The following is an 18,407-nucleotide window of genomic DNA, read 5'->3' on the forward strand; positions in this document are numbered from 1 at the left end:
ATTTACATATGTTTGTTTACCAATACACTTCTAGTTGGTCAAAATATGAATCCAATACAGTAAGGACAAAAAATTGTAATTAATCAACCTAGATCTTGAATCCTATAACATACATATAAGACCATTTCTATTCACTTTTCATTGAGATGATTCCAGCACTTGAGAAACTTTCAATATATTCAAATACAAGCATTGAGATTGGTATTTCAATTAATTTTTGGCCTAGTACAGAATATTTTCAATTAAATATTTTTAAGACATGTTTTCTATTAGGCTTGAGAGATATTGGATATTTTTTTCTCATTTTTTCCGAAGGACTTTTAAGTAATTGATAACATAAGTTGATACCTATCAATTAACTCTACAAAGCGAAGAATATATCAATATATAATGTATATATGGATAAAAGAATCCTGATCTCAGCCATATTATAAATATAAATTTGTGGTCAACGAGTTTCGAGTCCATTTATCTGTTAAGGAATACTTAAACAAACATTTTAATAAATCATATTAAATAGGTCAATTTAAAAGTTTACAAGTTTGTTAAAATTTTGGTATTGTGTTATATGGCATACATCCAAAGGGGACCTCCGTAAAGTTGTAGTTCTTATAACTAGCTTTCATAAAGTTAAGGACTAAAGGACTTAGAGACCTCTTGAAACTAATTATGTCACAAAGTTTTACATTGAGTCTACTTTTATACTCTTTGGGCAAGGGTATGACATTTCCTAGATTTTTTGTTTCACCTTTCGCAAGATGAAGGAAACAGAAATATGCTAATTCTATATTTAACTAATTACACATCTTTAGGCATACATATTTAGTTTATTGTATATAATAACAATCAGTCTGTACTTGAATGCTTCAATGTTTCGTACATGGCAACTATATACTAGGTAAAATCAAGGTTTGAACATTATTCCTATCAGCTTTACTTTCATCATTTTTTTTTTTTTTTTTCAAAAGCTTTCTGCACCAATTACGAGCTCCAATTTAAAATAAAAAAAAAAAAAAACACCACTCTAGGTCAAGAATCAATCAGTTCAAGACTGAAAATTAAATGACAAAAACCTTATCACTGGATTCAGTTTCATTTTAAAGAGCCAGCTCAGATCGATCGATTCATTAGTACAATTTCAAACATCGTAGAACATTGAACACTGGAATATTAAAATAAATTTCAATATGAATAAACTATTCATTCTGGCCCTATGTCTGGGTGTGGTCTGTGGAGGTAAAAAGAAAAGAAGAAATAACCAGTGAAGTGATTTGAAAAGAGAGAGTGCAATAAAATTATCCTGGACATCCTTTTGTGACCTCTAAGTGAAAAATGAAATTTGGCAATCAAGTCCAAAATTTGTAACCTTGAGGAAATCGAGTATATAATTTGACTGGCTAATCTGTTTTGGAAAATCTAGAACAGAAATGTCGTGATGTCGTCAGCGATTTGGAAACGTAGTTTCCCCTCCTTCCAGTCATTTCAATCAATGGTTTACACAACACTTGTGCAATATTTTTTCTAGGCATGTGGCGACTTATCGCCTCCCCCCATCGATTGCATTTTGAAATTCCCTTTTCTAATTTTTGATTTGTTTTTCTCTATTTACTTACAGATTTTGAAAACAGGTAAGATAAGGCAAATGTCTCTGGATGTAGAATAAGATTTAACAATTTTGTCTTTCTTTTCACTTTCTGAAAATGGAAATGGTTAGATATAAACGTAGCGATGATTTTCATGCTCGGTAAGTGCCTTGTGGGCTTATGTTCTAAAAATGAATTAATCTGATTTGGCTTAAACGCTTTTTGGACAATTGGCAACTTGGTACTTTAATCTAAAAGCTTTCGAAAAATACCACAAAAATTTATCTAACACAAGATGCAACCTCATGGGGAATTTTATTTAATTAAATATGTTTTTACCAACTTTTGTCTAGCCACTATAATACCCATCAACAGGCTATTGAGGCAGCTCGTCGCAGTTCCTATGGATCAAGCGGTTTTGGTTCCAGTGGCTCCAGCAGTTATGGCGGCGTCGGTGGTGGTGCCAATGCCGAATTGGGTCTAGGTGGTGGCAGCAGTTTTGGTGGCTCATCTTTGGGTAATCTGGAGAGTTCTTACGATTCGGTGGGTGCTACAGAATCTCAAGATTCACTGAGCGGAGGTGCGGCATCTTCATTCGATGCCAATAATGCTGCCGCTTTCGGATCGAACAATGCTGCCTCGTTCGGAGCTAACAATGCCGCATCGTTTGGAGCCCAAAATGCTGCCTCATTTGGCTCGCAGTCGGCCTTCTCTACCAACTCTGCCTTCCAGAGCAGTCTGTCATCCAACTTTGGTGCTTCATCCGCCCACAATGCTGGCAGCAATGTTGAATTTGCTGACAACTCAAATGCTGGCACAGAAGTCAACTTTGGAGGATCGAATGCTGTTAATTCCGAAGCTCTGTTGTCCAGCAATGTTCAGGCTCCTTTGGCCTTGACATCCCCTGCAGCGCAGAGTGGAAATGTCGAGTACTACCGTCACGAGAAAGTTGTCTCTGCTCCTCAGCAGCAGGTGGTTTACAGTGTACCCGGTGGCTCTCAGAAATATGTCCAGCATGTGGAACGTGTGGTCGAACAGCAGCCCACAGTGCAATACGTTCAAGTTCCAGCTCCTAGCACTTCTGAACACTATTATCAGCGTAAAGTGACCACCACTGCATCGGCACCTCAGATCCAGATTCAGCAGCCCTCTTCCCGTTATGCCTATGGGGGTCAGTCTGCCACCAATTTCGGCACCAACTCTGCCTTCAAAGTCAATCAGCAATTTGGCAGTCAATTCGGTACTCAATTTGGCTCTCAATTCGGTAGCCAGTTGGGTCAGTCCTCGGGATTGAATCTGCAGAGTAATTCTCAGTTGAACCAATTGCTTAACCAGGCCCATCAGACAGCTAAGCAACAAGCTGCCGGTAGCAGTGCCAACCAAGTGCAATTCGGAGGTGCTTCTGGATTCAACAGCGGTCTGGGTCAGCAACAACAGCAACAGGTGCAATTCGGAGGCGCTTCCGGATTCAACAGCGGTTTCGGTTTCAATTCAGCCAGTTCTCTGAACTCTGCCAGCTCTCTAAACTCTGCCAGCTCTCTGAACTCTGCTAGTTCCCTGAATGCTGGCCAAAGTGGTTCTCTATTGAGTGGTTCTTTGCTTGGCGGCGGTAGCCAGGGTTCCCTCTTGAGCGGCTCCCTTCTTAGCAATTCTGGTCTTGGCCTCAACGCTGGTCTGACCAGTGGCCAACAAGTGGCTGGATCTGGTAACTTTGGTAATGCTGGCGGCGCTGGCAGTAACTACCAGACCAAACAGTGGGAGAAGCAATCCAAATGGTCCTCCCAGTCAGAGGTGAGTATTCCACTTAAAACAGTTTTTAGATGAAATCAACTTAATTCCTATTCCATCTTAGTTCGATTCCAATGGCCAGCAGAAATACTACAAGGATTTGGCCACTGGCGAGAGCGAGAACTACAATGTGAATGGCAAGGAGTACGGCTACAAGGTGGCCACCGCTTCCGTTGATGACAACGGCAGAGCCAGCACTCACAGTGTCCACTCTTAAGAATTGACCACGGACCTAGGAAAACAAATTTGTTATAAAACGGAAAGCCTATTGTGTTCTTAAATAGGTTTTAAAACCATTTAATATTAATAAAAAACGAAAACAAATCTAACGAAACAATATTAAAAACAAATTATTAATCTTTATATTAACACCGAGGATCTTGGGTGATAAGTAGAGGGAATATTTTTCATATTTTGCAATCTCATTTGGTAATAATAATATAATAATAATTTTAAACGACATTCGAAATGTCATTTCTTGATTCAGATTTCATCCAATTTAAAAAAAAAAAACAAACTCTTTTATCTAATTTTTCAACTATCCCAAATCCCAAATAAAAATTGAAGTGGGCAGAAAGAATCATTTATTTTATTAGGTCAATCTCAGGAGAATGGACGCTCCAATTTACCATCAACTTGGATAACTCCACTATTGATCACACCGTGGGAAGCTTGATCTCTGGAAGCTTTACTATCCCGACGACGTCTAAAGTCCGATCCATAGCCATATGAAGACATACAATAGCAGGGCTTCCAACTGGGCCTCCTCTGAAGCTGACTTTGCTCATGGGGTGAACGTTCGGTAGTCCAAACAGGTACGTAATGAGTCCAAGTCTCACTATTACCCGAACCTCCATTTGCATAGACTTCTTGGGGATAATATTGAGGTGTATAATAGCCACCGCCTCCCACTCGACCACCGCTGCTGCCAGAGCGACTTCCACCCGTTTCATAGCCCCTATGTTCACTAGAGAAATTGGGATTCCATTGTGATTTGGGATCATAGGGTTTTCTGGTTCTATGTTTCGAATCGCTGCCTCCACGTCCCTTGTAAATGGGTACACTGGCATCCTCTAAAGCAAAATAATGCATTATTTAAGCTACAAAGTGAAAGTGAAATGGGTGGTCTTACCCTTTTCACCCTGCTGCTGGGCCGAGCTTGTCTCATTTGCCTCCCCCTCGGCGGTAATCTCAAACGTGATGTCCGTGTGGATGCCCACACGCTTCTTGTGTTTACCCAAGTCCGTAATTTCAACGCTCTCCTTGGACTCTGTTCATTTTGTTGGTTCGGGTTTAATGTTTTTTTTTTTTTTAGTTCTTATTTGGCTGTTGCTTCGAGCGAATTTAATTACCTTTCGTTTGCTGCTGTCCATTGCCCGTATCGACGGTTACGCGTACCCCATGTATCTTTGGACGATTGCCACTGTTTCCACTTCCAACAACTCCCCCGCCGTTAGTAGTACCACCTCCGCTTAGACTTCGTCCTGTACCCTGATCATAGCTGCCGTTTCCACCCTGTTGGCCCTGTCCCTGTCCCTGTCCCTGTCCCTGCCCCTGTCCGAGAATGCCTGTCTGGTTGTTATTCTCGTTTTCATCGAAATCCAGCTTGGAGGACACTTTATTCGCTTGACCTGGTTGCCACATCCACGTCCCAGCCATCATCATCATCAGCGTCGGCGTCGTCGTCGTCGTCGACATCGTTGTTGTTTGTTTTTTGGTTTAGCATAGAAATTAGATTTAGCAGAAATTTAATTAAAGTTATGCAAACACTTGAGTTTCTCTTCCACTTCGCACTAATCAGGTGAATTGGAGCGCATCCGCCACATCCGGTTGTATATCTGCTATAAGTGATGCAATTAGCGCACACGTTGACTTATTTATGGATATAGAGAGCGACAGAGAAAGAGAGTGATATGAAGAGAGGCACAGATACACATTCCAGTTGGCTGCCTGCTAAGCTTAACTGGCCACGTGCCCTTTGACCGATTTTAATTGCCATTCAATATGCAAAGTAAACTATAATTATTGGATTAGACCTCAATTGCAAATGGATTAGCTTCAATGAATGCCACAAATGGGATGCACAATGACTTATAACCAAATTGGGGCAAGACGAAACGCCTCATAAAGTTAAAGCCAGGTTCTATGAATAAATACCAATAAATTTAAGGGGAATAACACGATTTAGTTGGTTTGCAATTGGATAAAATGAGATTAGTCCATAAGTAGATATATCTGCCAAAAATGGAAAAGATTTGCAGTACATCTGCTGAATCTCTTATTTTGTTAGTAGAGAATAATTTACAAGGGGAATGACATTACACCTTTACACATTTTTTAATTGACCAAGGATCTAGGTGCCTGATTATGACAGATTAATGATGCCAAATTCTTATATATTTGATAGAATTATTTTCTACTCATTATTTGAATTTGAAAATAAAAACATTCATTTTTCGATTAATAAAAAAAAAATTGACTAACATAGAGAACGTTTAATAGAATATTTTGCTTTTTTTTACATTTTTTGGCTCACTTAAAACATTAAATTGATATTTAACGCAAGTTAGACTCCAGTTCAAAATTAAAACAAAAATGCATTTAAATGAGAAAACACTTTTGAAAATTTGGTAAAAATTGGCAAAGTTACTGATTCGTAAAGTTCAGAGTTTTTAAGAATTTTCAAAATTTTATTTTGAAAAACGAATGAACATTGAATCAGGTTTTTTTGATTTTGTGATTTTGTTTGAAAACTCAAAAACATATGAAATCGAATTAAAGATTAAGTAATCCAAAGTGAGGGATAATGTCTTGACTTTAGAAGGATGTTTAACAAAGTTCTCAAATATTTCTGGTTTTCAGTTGTGTAAAGTTTGTCATACTGCTTTATTTCAAAAAGAATATGTATGTAGATCTAAGATACCTAGACAAAAATGGAGAAAACTAAAATTAAGATGACAACACCAACACCACCGGAATATTTGGCTTTATTAAGCAAATTAGTTATTATTTTGAATAAGTATTAAACAGGAAGATGCTTTTACTTATGAACACATAGAGGAAATTTAAAAAAATTTAAAAATTAATAAAAAAGTAGAAAATATAGTTCAAACTTTAAAATAATACGCGAAATAATATAAAAAGCATCGTTAAGAAAAAATATAAAATTAGTTATGATACTGCTTTAAAGAAAAGTTTGTCTTAAAAAACTTTAATTTTGTTATTAATTGGATGTAAAATTAATAGAAAACTTTTTCTAATTAAAATTAACAAGCCAATTATTTCATTAAAACTTCAAGGGTCTTTTTTTAAGGGACTTTTTTTGAAAATTCTGCCAAAACGTAATCATTATAGTAATGGAATTATTTTTAGACTAATTATTTTGAATGGAAACTTTCCCAATCACCGGAAAATCCCAGATTCTCTACAGTTGCCAAATCTTGATTCAGATTGCAATTGATTAATGAAATTTATTTTAACAACCTTGGGCACAATGATGAGTTAACAGAAATCCGCAGAAGATGAACAAGAAAAAGGCGTTGAAATATTCCATCACGAAGTCCACTTTATTTTTTTGGGTATTTTTTTAATTTTTAATGTGTTTATTTTTTTAAATTTGTTTTTTTTTTTTTTTTGTACTTTCTTAAAGAGTAGAGCTGAAGTTCTAAAGCGCGTTTCAGGTGCGCACTTGAAAACCGCCGACAAACAACTGAGATGGGACAGAAAACAGAAAAAAAAAAAAAACAATAACGAAACAAAAAAACAACACCAAAACCGATTTCAAATATCTACAGAGATTCATTAAAATTAACTAGCAAAACAACAGATGAGAGAACATGAGAGACTGAGCAGAGGAGGAGGATGGGGAGGTGGATTGGTTGGAGGAAACATGTTGCTTTTGTTTCACTTGATTCTATTCTGACGTCTCAGCTTGACTGATAAAATCTTGAAGTTTTGTTGACCAGGCTAGTACGAGTACTTACATTTAGTAAGTAAGTTGTAATTGCAGTTTCTAAACGCCATGCGTAGCCACATAGTTTCTCTCTTAACTCTCCAGTAATTGCCTCTAATCGCTTGACTATCATCTTTTGTTATTGTTTTTTGATGTTGTTTCCGTTTTGCATCTTTGAATGATTCTATTGTAGTCTTTTTGTTTTTGTATTCTCTTAATATTTTTTGGTCTTTATATATTGTATTTTTTTTTTTTTTTGTATCATTTTTTCTTGCTCGTTTTATTCATAATGCTCCCATCGTTAATCATGAGACAGTGGCGACTCTCGTTCTGGTAATTTTGACAGCGCACAGCGATTATCATCATTAGTCGATTCCAAGTTCAAGGTATACCGAAAACACTATGGCAAAACTATGAAAACCAATTTCAGGCAAACGCAATGCCAAATATTTCATCTTGGTCTAATAAGTGCAAAGTTCGTCCAAGTTTAGTTAAACCGCAATTTGAGTAATTTGTCAAACTACGCCCTCCTGAAATCCACCCATTACCGCAGATGTTAGAATAATAATGTCAGGCTCAAATGAATGTATAAGCCATAAATTCTATTCAACAAAAATGGTTTTATTGGGGGGGCAAGGGAAATGGGGATGCAATTAATTAGCAATTGCAATTGGGTGCCTGTCATTACGTGTGATAATTAAAACTTCTTTTTGTTCTCTTTGTATTACACATACATACATACATACATACATACACATATAATTCTCTGTTTTATTTTTGCTTCTTATCTTGAGGGGTTCTTGTCCACTTGGAAAAGAAATCCTGGCAAATGTATAGGCCATAAATTGTATGCCCTTGGGCCTGTTCGAGCCATGGCTGAGTTCAACTGCAAATGCACTCTAATCTCAAATTTATCAAGCGTAATAGTTTTGGTCTGGGTTCCCCTTTTTTTCTTTTGTCCCCCCCCAATTTCATTTCATGACACTCCTCCCATTTCAATGTTTTGTAATCTTACCGGCTTAGGCATGTGTGTCTCTGTGTGTGTGTGTGTGTGTGTGTGTGTGTGTGTGTGTGTGAGTGGGTGTATGTGGGTGTGTGGTTGGGTGGATGGTTTCTGCAAAAGCCATTAAACAGATGGCTTTCGTTGTCAACCATTTTTAATATACTTTTTGGTCAGACCCAGTATGTCTCTCGACCTGGCTTGGCTTTACGTCTGACAGATTCTTCTCGTTCTTGTACTTATTTTTGCTTCTGGCCACCCATCAGCCACATTCCGCCCCGCAATAATTTGCATAAGGTTTTGCTCTTTGCATCAACTTAATTTTCATTGTTTCTATGCATTTATGTTGCACTCGGTTCCATCTCCATTCCCATCCAGCTGGTCCACTCGAGTGTGGACTGGCTAAGTTCAAGTGCGTTTCCACTTTTAAGTTACTTGCATAATCTATGCGCATTTCAAGAGCATCAGCGAAACGAACAGAAAACCAAATAACATTCATCTTGTTACGAATGACAAATTCGTATGATGAACCCACTGTGCTGAAACCACTTGAATTTTATAGCATACTTTTAGGCATGGCCATAAAGTTAATTTGAAATAATAATTTAAATTAAGAAATCCTATCCTATGTTTCAATTTAAACTTAATTAAAATTTCGATTTCGATTAAATTTTCGATGCATGCAATAGACAAACTTGTAAATTGCCTATAAAATAGAGTTGGATATGCCGAAGTTTTTGCATAAATTTCTAAATTTGTGTGGAATTTTAAATGCCTTTGTACATATATAGATACTAGATATATATATGTATATGGAAAAAATGTTATCTACAGTAGAAATTATGATGCCTATTTGCAATTTTCTTAACATTTGTTGCAATATTTTTCCCCCATAAATGTTAATTACACAAAATATTCAAAGTGCAGACATAACGAACAAAAGGCACAACGAACCAAAATGTTGTTGAAAGCATCGACCATCCCTTCGTGCTGCACCTGTCTTCCCTCTTTCGTCCATCTAAATACCCTAGATAGGTATTCCGATGTAAACTACCTCCCACAGTTGCAGATGCAAAGATACAACATGTTTTGGCTAACAAAAGACAATAGGTCCTGGGCACCGAGTTCTGGGTATCCTTGTGGCCAGTTTACACAAACAATTAAAATGGCAAAATCAAAATCGAAATATACAAATTTATGCGTCTAGCTGCCATTTACAGTTCTGTCTCTCCCTCTCCCACAGTGTTTCTGTGTGTGTGTGTGTGTTTGTGTCCGTCTCTTTCTATCAAAAATAAATTGCACAAAATTTTCAACTTAATGAAATAATGGGCCAGCAGAATTAAATTATGGCCAAAGCATCATTCCCGAGGGTGCAACAAGACCTCTAGAGGTCTAGACAATAACTAAATTTGCACCCAAGAAATATTTTTTGATTGCATTGTTACCGTTTGATTTGCAACCACCGACGACACCAAAAGTCCACCCACCCGATCAGAGGATAAGTAAACCTGACACCAAACCAAAACCAAGCAACCAACCACCCAACCAACCCTCACCATCGTTAGTCCATCTCATCCAAAGCGATCCCGACCTCATTGACTATTCACACTCATGTTTTTCTATATCCGTTGTATTATAAATATATACATTTTTTTTTTTTTTTTTGTGTTCCTTCATTTTGCATTGGTATATAAAAATTTTATTATTTACTCGTTTACGGCTTTAGCATTTTCATTCTTTCTCTCTTTCTGTCGTTTTATCGTTTTTCATGTAGTGCAAAATTATCACAAAACTCATTGAATTTGCTTTTATTGTTGTCGGGTGTCGGGCGGCAGCAGCAGAAGCAGATCCAGTCACCCCTCGGCACACCATCTTTGCCTCATACCCACCCCGGCAGATGCAATGCAACGGAAGCAGAAGCCTGCTACAAGACCAGACCCGGCGGCTGCCTCTGTCGTCTTATCGTTTCCTTTGTTGAGTCGTCACCCAACGCCAATCCACCGCCAATTCAATGTGGTTGCTGCCTAGCGGGTGGCCCCAGCTAATGCACAGTGGTTCGCACACGATGAACGAAAACTTAATTTAGATGTCAGTTGCATAATCACTCAGATACAAGATGTTTTAATCAGCCTTTCAATGTTTGTTTAACGTTATTAAAATCAATGCTTAATGTTGGTTCCATTTAAAAAAAAACAAGAAATCATTATCAGATACTGATTCTGTTCATCTTAAGTAAAGATTAAATTTCTTTCTATTTCGTTCTATTCAGGCCCACTGTGCATTTGGTGTTTTTTATTGCCACCTTCCCGCATTAACTCACAGGTTGTTCGGAGAGCAAAAAGGAAAAAAAGGAAAATACTCTTTGGCCCTTGAAAATGAAAATGTGCTTTGCCCGCTGCCAGCATCAACATCATCATTCGAGGGCTCTGCTGTGGCTTGTTGACCGTTGCCGCGACCGTTGTCGTCCTTTTGCTTCCTCGCCCTTAGAGCCTGTTGTCAGCTCCCCCGTCAGTCGACCCACTGCCAATTCTATCCACCCCCACTCCCTGGCACTTAGCTGACAATGAGCAGTGACAGCTTGGAGGATGAGAGAGGATTGTCAAGAGCCGCTTGTGGTTTTTACCCAGGGTGTATGCACGTCTATTGCATCTGTCGCATGCCGGAACTAAATGACAACGACTCGCATCCCATACCAACCCAAAAAACCCTCATCTCCCCCGCCATGCAATACCCTCTCTTGGGTACGTTAATGATGCATACGCATTGGCGATTATGATGATTTTGATAGAGAGAAGACAAACTCCTCATCGACTTGACATGCATGATTTAGTAGTAGCAGAAACAGCACTCCAATTGCAGACTCGGGGCCAGGAGTACGAATCGGTGGCAGGATTCATTTTCATTTCGCAAATTGCACTTGACCGTGCCGTGTGACATTTCTCGCAAATTATGTTTTTCCTCCCTAGCTAAACGTGGGTTCGCCGCCAACCTAATCCGATTATTGTCTGGTACATATGGCTAACCTGGATCTAGTGCTCCTGCTGCTGCATTGCACTTACGTTTATTGTCCCACAACGAAATTTAGGGGTTATAGCAATACAGACTGCATGCCCTTAGTAATTGGATTTCGATGACTGCAAATTGGTGATAATTTTTTTCTATTCGTTGGGGGCATAACGAATGTGTGCACGTGATTCCGTGAAAAATGAGAACATCTGCACACAGACCCCATCGCAGTCGAGGGATGGGGTCGTTCTGCTCAAATACTATAATCTTTTCAGTACAAATTTGGAATGGGAAACATCACTAAGAGGTGATAACTACCTTTTGTCTAAGCGTATATAAAAACCATTCCCTAAAACTAAGAATACACAGTGATTATCGTACGCAACACAATGCAACTAATCGTAATCTTCCTCTTGCCTTTTAGTGTGGTGTTAGCTCAAAAAGCTTGCACCTACGACTACATCAAGTTGGGTAACAGCGCATATAAACTGGAACGTGGCAAGGTATACATATATAGCTATAATATAACCCTATTGCTAAACATTTTGTGTCAATCTCCTAGGTCAATTGGTGGGATGCCGCCAGACGTTGCATGGACTATTCATCCCAATTGGCCAGTATCGACAGTGAAGAGGAACTTAAGGAAATCACAACTTATTTAAATCAAATGGGGTTTGCAGCCACAGATGCTGTTTGGTTCTCCGGCATTGGCATTAAGACCGGCTCTTGGGTCTCATTGGCCAATTCGAAAATCATGTCCTTCTTTAAGTGGGCCCCCAATGAACCAAACGATTACAGCTATGAGAACTGTTTGGGTATCATGCCAACAACTGGAACTTGGCTTATGTACGATTTGAGTTGCTTTAAGGAATATGCATTCCTATGTGAGACTAATGTCAAGCCAACTGATGGAAGCAGTCAGCTTAACGTTATTTAATAAGTATCAGCAATTTGATGTTTATCTGGATAAATCATAGTTCTTTTCAATAAAAAATGCATACAAAATCAGTCTCCCGTAATATTGGTCCACATAATACATATTCTTTTTCAAAATTAAGAATGCCAAATTTAATTATTATGGGTGGGTACAAAATACACAGCTTACTGAAGTGTTCGAAAAAAGTTCGTTAAAATTTTGAAATAAATTTTTATGCAAACTTATTTTAATAGTGTTCTTCTGAAAAATTATGCTAACTAAACGTAATAATCTAATCCAAAGAGTCAACTTCTGGGGAATATAATCAGCAATATTTATGCCATCGTCATTAGATAAAACAAAATCTTCAAGAAAATTGTTTGATCGATTTTCATTTTGCAGAACAGGCTCAACAAATTGATATTAATTTCTTACATTATCTTCTTAGATCTACAACTTAGGTAAAACTAAATATTTGTTGTAGTATTTTCTTTCCTTATTAATTATACCTTTAAAGAATCTGTATTAAACATTCTAGAGGCTAGTATAAAATTGGTCAAATTTTTTTACCGCATAGAAGGAGACGTTTCCGACACCATAAGCAATATATATTCTTGATCAGAGTGGGATGCTGAATCGATATAGCTATGTCCGTCTGTCCTACTTTAGGCCCTCAATTAAGAAGCGACTGGAAACTTGAAGCTTAGCAATTAGTTTATAATTGAGATCGAGTTTGACAATTCGTGGTAATGGACTAGTATAGAATAGCTATAAAAATGAGAAAATTTTCACAATCAGTAGAAATATAGAAAAATCGTATATCTTTGAGATATTTCAAATTTTGTTACTATTTAAAAAGAAATGTTTGTTTTAGCTTCACAAAAATCTTGTCTATAGTGTTTTAAGTGGCACGATATTTCAATAGATTTATATATTTTTATTTATACAAGACAATTTAATTTATATAGGTTCTTGAATCATCGATTTCACATATAAATGACAAGGCAACACGACAAGAATAATCGTTCATGAACCACTTATCAGTGATGCGATAGAGATTCATGCAATTCTCACTGTTTAGATTATCCGGCTGAGAAGTGTACCAATTCGCATAGGGTAAACGTCTGGCAGGACCAAATTGCAGCCAACTGCCTTGGCGACCGATAGCACCAATCCAGATCCAGTCAGAGCGATAGCCCATTGTGGATAGAAAGTCGGCCAATTCATTGAATTTATATTCGGATTCCACATTGGCCAACTGAAGACCGTTGGTAATGCAGAAGGCATTGGCATCATACCATGATTTCTATTAAATTTAATTGTCAGTTAATAGTGATACTAATATTTAAAATAATTGTATTGATTTATACCTTAGCCTTGCTTTCTACAAAGTAAAACTTTTCACCGACTTTGGTTAATGGCAAGGTGCAGTTGATGGCTTGCGATGGATGCACTAGAAGTGTCACTACCAGCAAGATGGCTACAAGAGCTAGTGAAATCGTTAGTGATTGCATTTTGACTGATGCCAGAAACAGAAACATCTAAGGCTTTATAAAGCACTCTTACACTGTTTGCCTATTTGCCTAAGAACGAGCATCAAATTGATAGTTGAATCTAGGTTGCCCTCAATCCGTATCTCACACTGCGTGCAACACTTTCGTTTTTCGCGTTGATGTCTGGCATCGTCATTACATTGAATTGTGCCCACGGGGGCGTTTCGTGTCAATTTATGCAACTCTCCTGCAATTTCCGGTATATTAAAGCAATTTCCACTCCACTGGCCACAGCATACAGGAGGAGTTCCAAACATAGATACATACATGTACATGGTCATGACTTAATGGCAAAGACCTGCATATGACTGGCGTCTATGTGCGGTGGTTTTTTGGGTGGTTTCAATGTGGGATGGAATGGCACGAGCATGGCTACATACATAAGTATGTACATGTATCTGTGATGGAAATGGCCTCCAGGGCGTATAAGCATATCCAAAGTGTGGGCGCAATATTCGTTAGAGCTTAAGAGAACATCCCAGAATCGATATTACATTTTGGTTATGGTTCATATGGCTAGAAATGGCCAGCAATTGAAGCGAGTTGAATCAGTGTTATTTGAAGAACAAGAAACAGGAATCACTATAGAAAACCTAAAATTTTTCATACCACAAGAAAACATAAAAAGCAAACAATTTAGGTTTCGAAATGTGTGTTTAACCTACTTGAATATTAAACCAGAAGCTAATATTTATGGATTAAAATGAAAATTTTTCGACTTTTGACGTTAAAAAAAACATAAAAACATATGCATAAACCCACTCCAAAATCTGTGGAGTATCTCTACTTTGCAATTGGAAAATTTACTAAAATAAAACTTATGAACAAAAACAATTTTGTAAACTACAAAACTCGAGAGAAAACACAAATAAATATTTAGTTTCGACACAAAAATATTTTTGTATTTTTAAATATTTGCTTATTTCTATTCAATTCAAATAATTTTGAAACATTTTCCTCGAAATCCTGACATGATGGACAAAAATGATGTACAGGGCCGTGATCAGCACTACTTAATTACTATAGGACACTTATTGAACTAAAAACACTTTTTCATGACCTCAAAAATGTAGTTACGAAAAGGCAAAGATACCTCAAACTAAAACAAACTACTAAAGGAATGTTGGACCTGCTATGAGGACTTACAAGAAATAGAGTATAGCTTATACCTACTTTAAAAAAAAGAGAATAAGATAGTAGCTTTTTTCAAGTAGCTAGACTACAAGTAGTAGTATAGAAGAAACAAATACATTGAAGACCTTTTTTCAAGTTTAAATTGGTTGAAATTTTTTTGAATTTGTCGCAAGAGTACGTGAGCAATAACTTATTACATTTCAATTTCATTTCATATATGTATGTATATGTTTATAGACTCGAAAATTTTCCATCTAAATCAAAGCTTAGGTACCTCTTCCCCCCCATGGTGAACCCCTTTCTATGTTTACCCTCAGCATCACGTCGCAATAAAAAACGCTATCCAAAAAATTGCGTATAAAATGTCAAAACGTTTTACCAGCATTTTGGAAAAGAAGCAGCAAACCAAATGCAATTTATCTAGCGGGGCGGGTCGTTCAATTGACGCTGCACCCAGGGGGGACTGTTTGATTTACCGTCAACAGGAGATTAAAAAAAAAAAGAAGAAGAAGTTAGGAAAAAAGGGAAAGCGCTATATCAAAAAGTGAATTAAGAACTTGTGTGGTGGAACGACAGTCAGTACAAGGGTAGGTAGTTCGTCTATTAACCAAGAGATGGGGGCAAATTGAGTTGCAACACTTGGCAGGTTTTTATCTACGCACCACAATCAGCAAGTCGGCAGGGGGGCAGGCAGCAGGGAGAGAAGCAGTCGGGCAATAGGCGGAGTGACCAGTCTGTGTAGACTCCAGAACCGACCAACCAGCAGGATGGACAACTGTTTCGTGTTGCCGCGTTGATAACAAGATTTGTTTTTCAAAAATTATGGAAGGGTCCGTACTTAATTACGTTGAAAAGCGCAATGAGAGCAATTTGAAAATGTTACAGAAGCCAAAAACCAAAACCATTCCACACCACACCAAACAACCCCGCCGCACCTCCCTTTTAAATAGATCTTGACTGCGGCAATTTAACTAAATTAAATTTAGAGTGTGCCCATCCTTCGATTTTCTGCCAGAGATAAACGACAGACGCACCAAAGACACCCTTGGTGTGTTTCGTCCTTAGACAAATGCTCCTGGTCCTGGTCCTAGTCATTGCAGTCAACATAAGTATTCCATTAGAGTAAACGCCAAATTGAAAACAATTTTCACTGTATGATTTATTATAATGAGATTTTTATTTATGGAATGTATTTCTTTATTGGTAAAAAATAACGTAGCGTCTGTTTCTTTTTTGCTAGAGTTGTTCGTTTTTTGTTGGTTTTTTTTGGAAAATTAAAAATTAATTAGGCATTTGTCATTGTTGCGTCAAGCAGATGGCTGCTAAGAGGGGAGAATAAGAGGGTGGCAAATGGAATAGAAGAAAAATGGCAAAGAAGGTGGCTCTTGTTAAAGGTCCCAAATAGAACCAGACCTAATATAGGATATATTTATGTATATCCGATCGACCTTATAATATGCATGTACCATGTACTAATGGTGAATCAGACTTTTAGAGCAAAATTTTGATCTACCGTTGCCAACTTAAGTCTTTATGCAGAGATTTTCAGATTTTCGTCGTATCTGACATTAAGTTGGTAAATATTTCAGCAAAAAGTGTACTTCATTAAGGATAAAACGAGCATCTAGCCAACTTTGACAACTTAAACTAACAAAGAGTTTCGAGTAAGTTAAACCAAAACTAACAATTTTATAACTTTGCAAGCAAATGAACCTCAAGATTGATGATCGAAGATAACCCCATTATAAACCTCATACGAAATCCAATGAACTCTGGAATTGTAAGCCTTGTTAACCTTCTTTCGCATCATTCAATTGTAATTCCCAACTAGTTTAAGTGCTGAAGATATGCAAATTTTCTTGAAACGAACGACTTAACTACTTTGTTTGAGCTGCACCTTAAAAGATTAATAAAAAAGTTCTTACTCTAAATTAACCATTGTTTTCTAATATGTTTTCATTGCTCCTTTTAGGATTCATCATCCCCTCAAAAGAGCTGCTAAAATATCAGTCCTAATAAATAGCATTCACTGTACTGTTGAAAAGTAAACTCCATTCACTTGAAATCTTTTTAATTGCACAAAATTTCGTATTCTACTAGTGTAATACTCAATTTTGAAGTAATAATAAGTTGGAAGAATGAATAATGAATTCAACCCAAACAAATTTCATCAAAATGCTAACACAAAAGCGAAAATTACTCAATTCTTAGCTCGGGCGCCTCACATCGTGGAAAGACGCTACTCTCATAGGTGGGGACCATATACTTGATGTTAATAAAAGCATTGGGTCCACCGCAAAATTCTAGTAATTTCAATGTATCCTCAATGACATCTCCAATGCGTTTGCTGCGATCAGGATCGATGCCCTCCCCCAAATTGACATTGATATTCTTATAGAGATTGCAAACGGCCAGCAATTGACGGTAGAAGGGAACTAGAGCTTGACCCACACAAGGTCCTTTAAAAAAAAGTATGGTAACGTATTCCAAGCCGTATAATTTTTGAACATTTCTTACCCAATCGCACCATAAGCTGTAGCACTTGCAGAGCTGAGATAATAATTCGCTTATCACGTGTCTGAAAGGCTCTTTTCAGTGGCAATATCAATTTGGGCAAAACGGGCAAAACTTTCTTGGGTGACCTCATTATTAAATCGATGGCTCCATTTAGGGCCAGCAAACGTGTGTCGTTATCCATGTCGGCTAGACCATCCACAAAAATGGGCAAATAGTAACAATAGTCCAAGTCCTCGGGATTGCATTGCCAGCGCAAGGGACGATCCTTGGTTGGATCCTGCTTATTACTACGACCGGCCAATACCACTGGAATATCTCCACGTGAGCAATAGATCTTAAACACAGTTTCCTTCACCGGTTTCCGTTTGAATATGTCAATTCTGAGAACAGGAGTTTAAAGAGAGCTGTCTTTATCTATTGAAAATTACACTTACTTTGGTGGGGGCTTGACTACAGTTCCTTTTTGCAATGCCTGATAGGTAAAGGCTGGAACTTCACGTTTGGGCTAAGTGTATGATAATCATAAGGATCATTGTATTACTTTGTCCTTCCTCGACTACTTACATTCTTCGAGCGCGTGTAGAGCATCTCACGGCAAACTCTACCGGCTTCATGGGGTCGCTTGGCACGTTCGACCGGATTGGAGCACATTTTACTTAAATATTTGCAAATGTAAACAGGTGAAAAACAAAAAAATTCTTTTGCACAAAAATCTTTGTGTGTATTTTCTAGTGCCCGAAACTACAAGATACTATGGAAAATATTTTTGACCCGAATGTGTTGGGCTACTTGATGAAAATGCCAGTGCTTTAATTTGAACCTAAATTATAACGAAATCAAAGCTTGCTGACATTTTTTTTTAAAAAGGGAAATACTACTAGGATTTTAAGGACAAAATGGTTTGGTTAGGTCAAGCAGCCGCTAATCAAATTGATTCTATTTACTTTCCCCGAAAATA

At 37.5% G+C, this 18,407-nt stretch overlaps 3 protein-coding genes and 1 long non-coding RNA gene across 4 annotated transcripts; 2 read left to right on the forward strand and 2 right to left on the reverse strand.

Moving 5' to 3' along the window:
* Positions 1–1,129: 1,129 nt before the first annotated feature.
* On the forward strand, positions 1,130–3,721 carry fon (fondue). The gene is made up of 5 exons (XM_068288216.1): positions 1,130–1,236; positions 1,616–1,628; positions 1,715–1,744; positions 1,937–3,374; positions 3,436–3,721. Exons 1-5 carry the CDS (start codon positions 1,188–1,190, stop codon positions 3,586–3,588), a joined length of 1,683 nt encoding a protein of 560 aa, XP_068144317.1. The 5' UTR covers positions 1,130–1,187; the 3' UTR covers positions 3,589–3,721.
* A 217-nt stretch (positions 3,722–3,938) lies between these two features.
* LOC137576685 (hornerin) lies at positions 3,939–7,088 on the reverse strand. The gene is made up of 4 exons (XM_068289934.1): positions 6,855–7,088; positions 4,724–5,002; positions 4,504–4,641; positions 3,939–4,444 (listed from the first exon to the last, which is right to left on the reverse strand). The coding sequence occupies exons 1-4, from the start codon at positions 6,922–6,924 to the stop codon at positions 3,975–3,977; spliced, it is 957 nt and encodes a 318-aa protein (XP_068146035.1). The 5' UTR covers positions 6,925–7,088; the 3' UTR covers positions 3,939–3,974.
* A 4,618-nt stretch (positions 7,089–11,706) lies between these two features.
* LOC137577626 (uncharacterized) lies at positions 11,707–12,348 on the forward strand. The gene is made up of 2 exons (XR_011032439.1): positions 11,707–11,832; positions 11,892–12,348. It is a non-coding gene; the product is annotated as an uncharacterized lncRNA (long non-coding RNA).
* Positions 12,349–16,986: 4,638 nt separating this feature from the next.
* LOC137576857 (parkin coregulated gene protein homolog) lies at positions 16,987–18,249 on the reverse strand. The gene is made up of 4 exons (XM_068290193.1): positions 18,014–18,249; positions 17,884–17,954; positions 17,450–17,829; positions 16,987–17,391 (listed from the first exon to the last, which is right to left on the reverse strand). Exons 1-4 carry the CDS (start codon positions 18,098–18,100, stop codon positions 17,129–17,131), a joined length of 801 nt encoding a protein of 266 aa, XP_068146294.1. The 5' UTR covers positions 18,101–18,249; the 3' UTR covers positions 16,987–17,128.
* Positions 18,250–18,407: the final 158 nt, after the last annotated feature.

Source organism: Drosophila tropicalis, unplaced genomic scaffold (assembly GCF_018151085.1).
Source record: "Drosophila tropicalis isolate 14030-0801.00 unplaced genomic scaffold, ASM1815108v1 contig_1187, whole genome shotgun sequence".
NCBI classification, from domain to species: Eukaryota; Metazoa; Arthropoda; class Insecta; order Diptera; family Drosophilidae; genus Drosophila; species Drosophila tropicalis.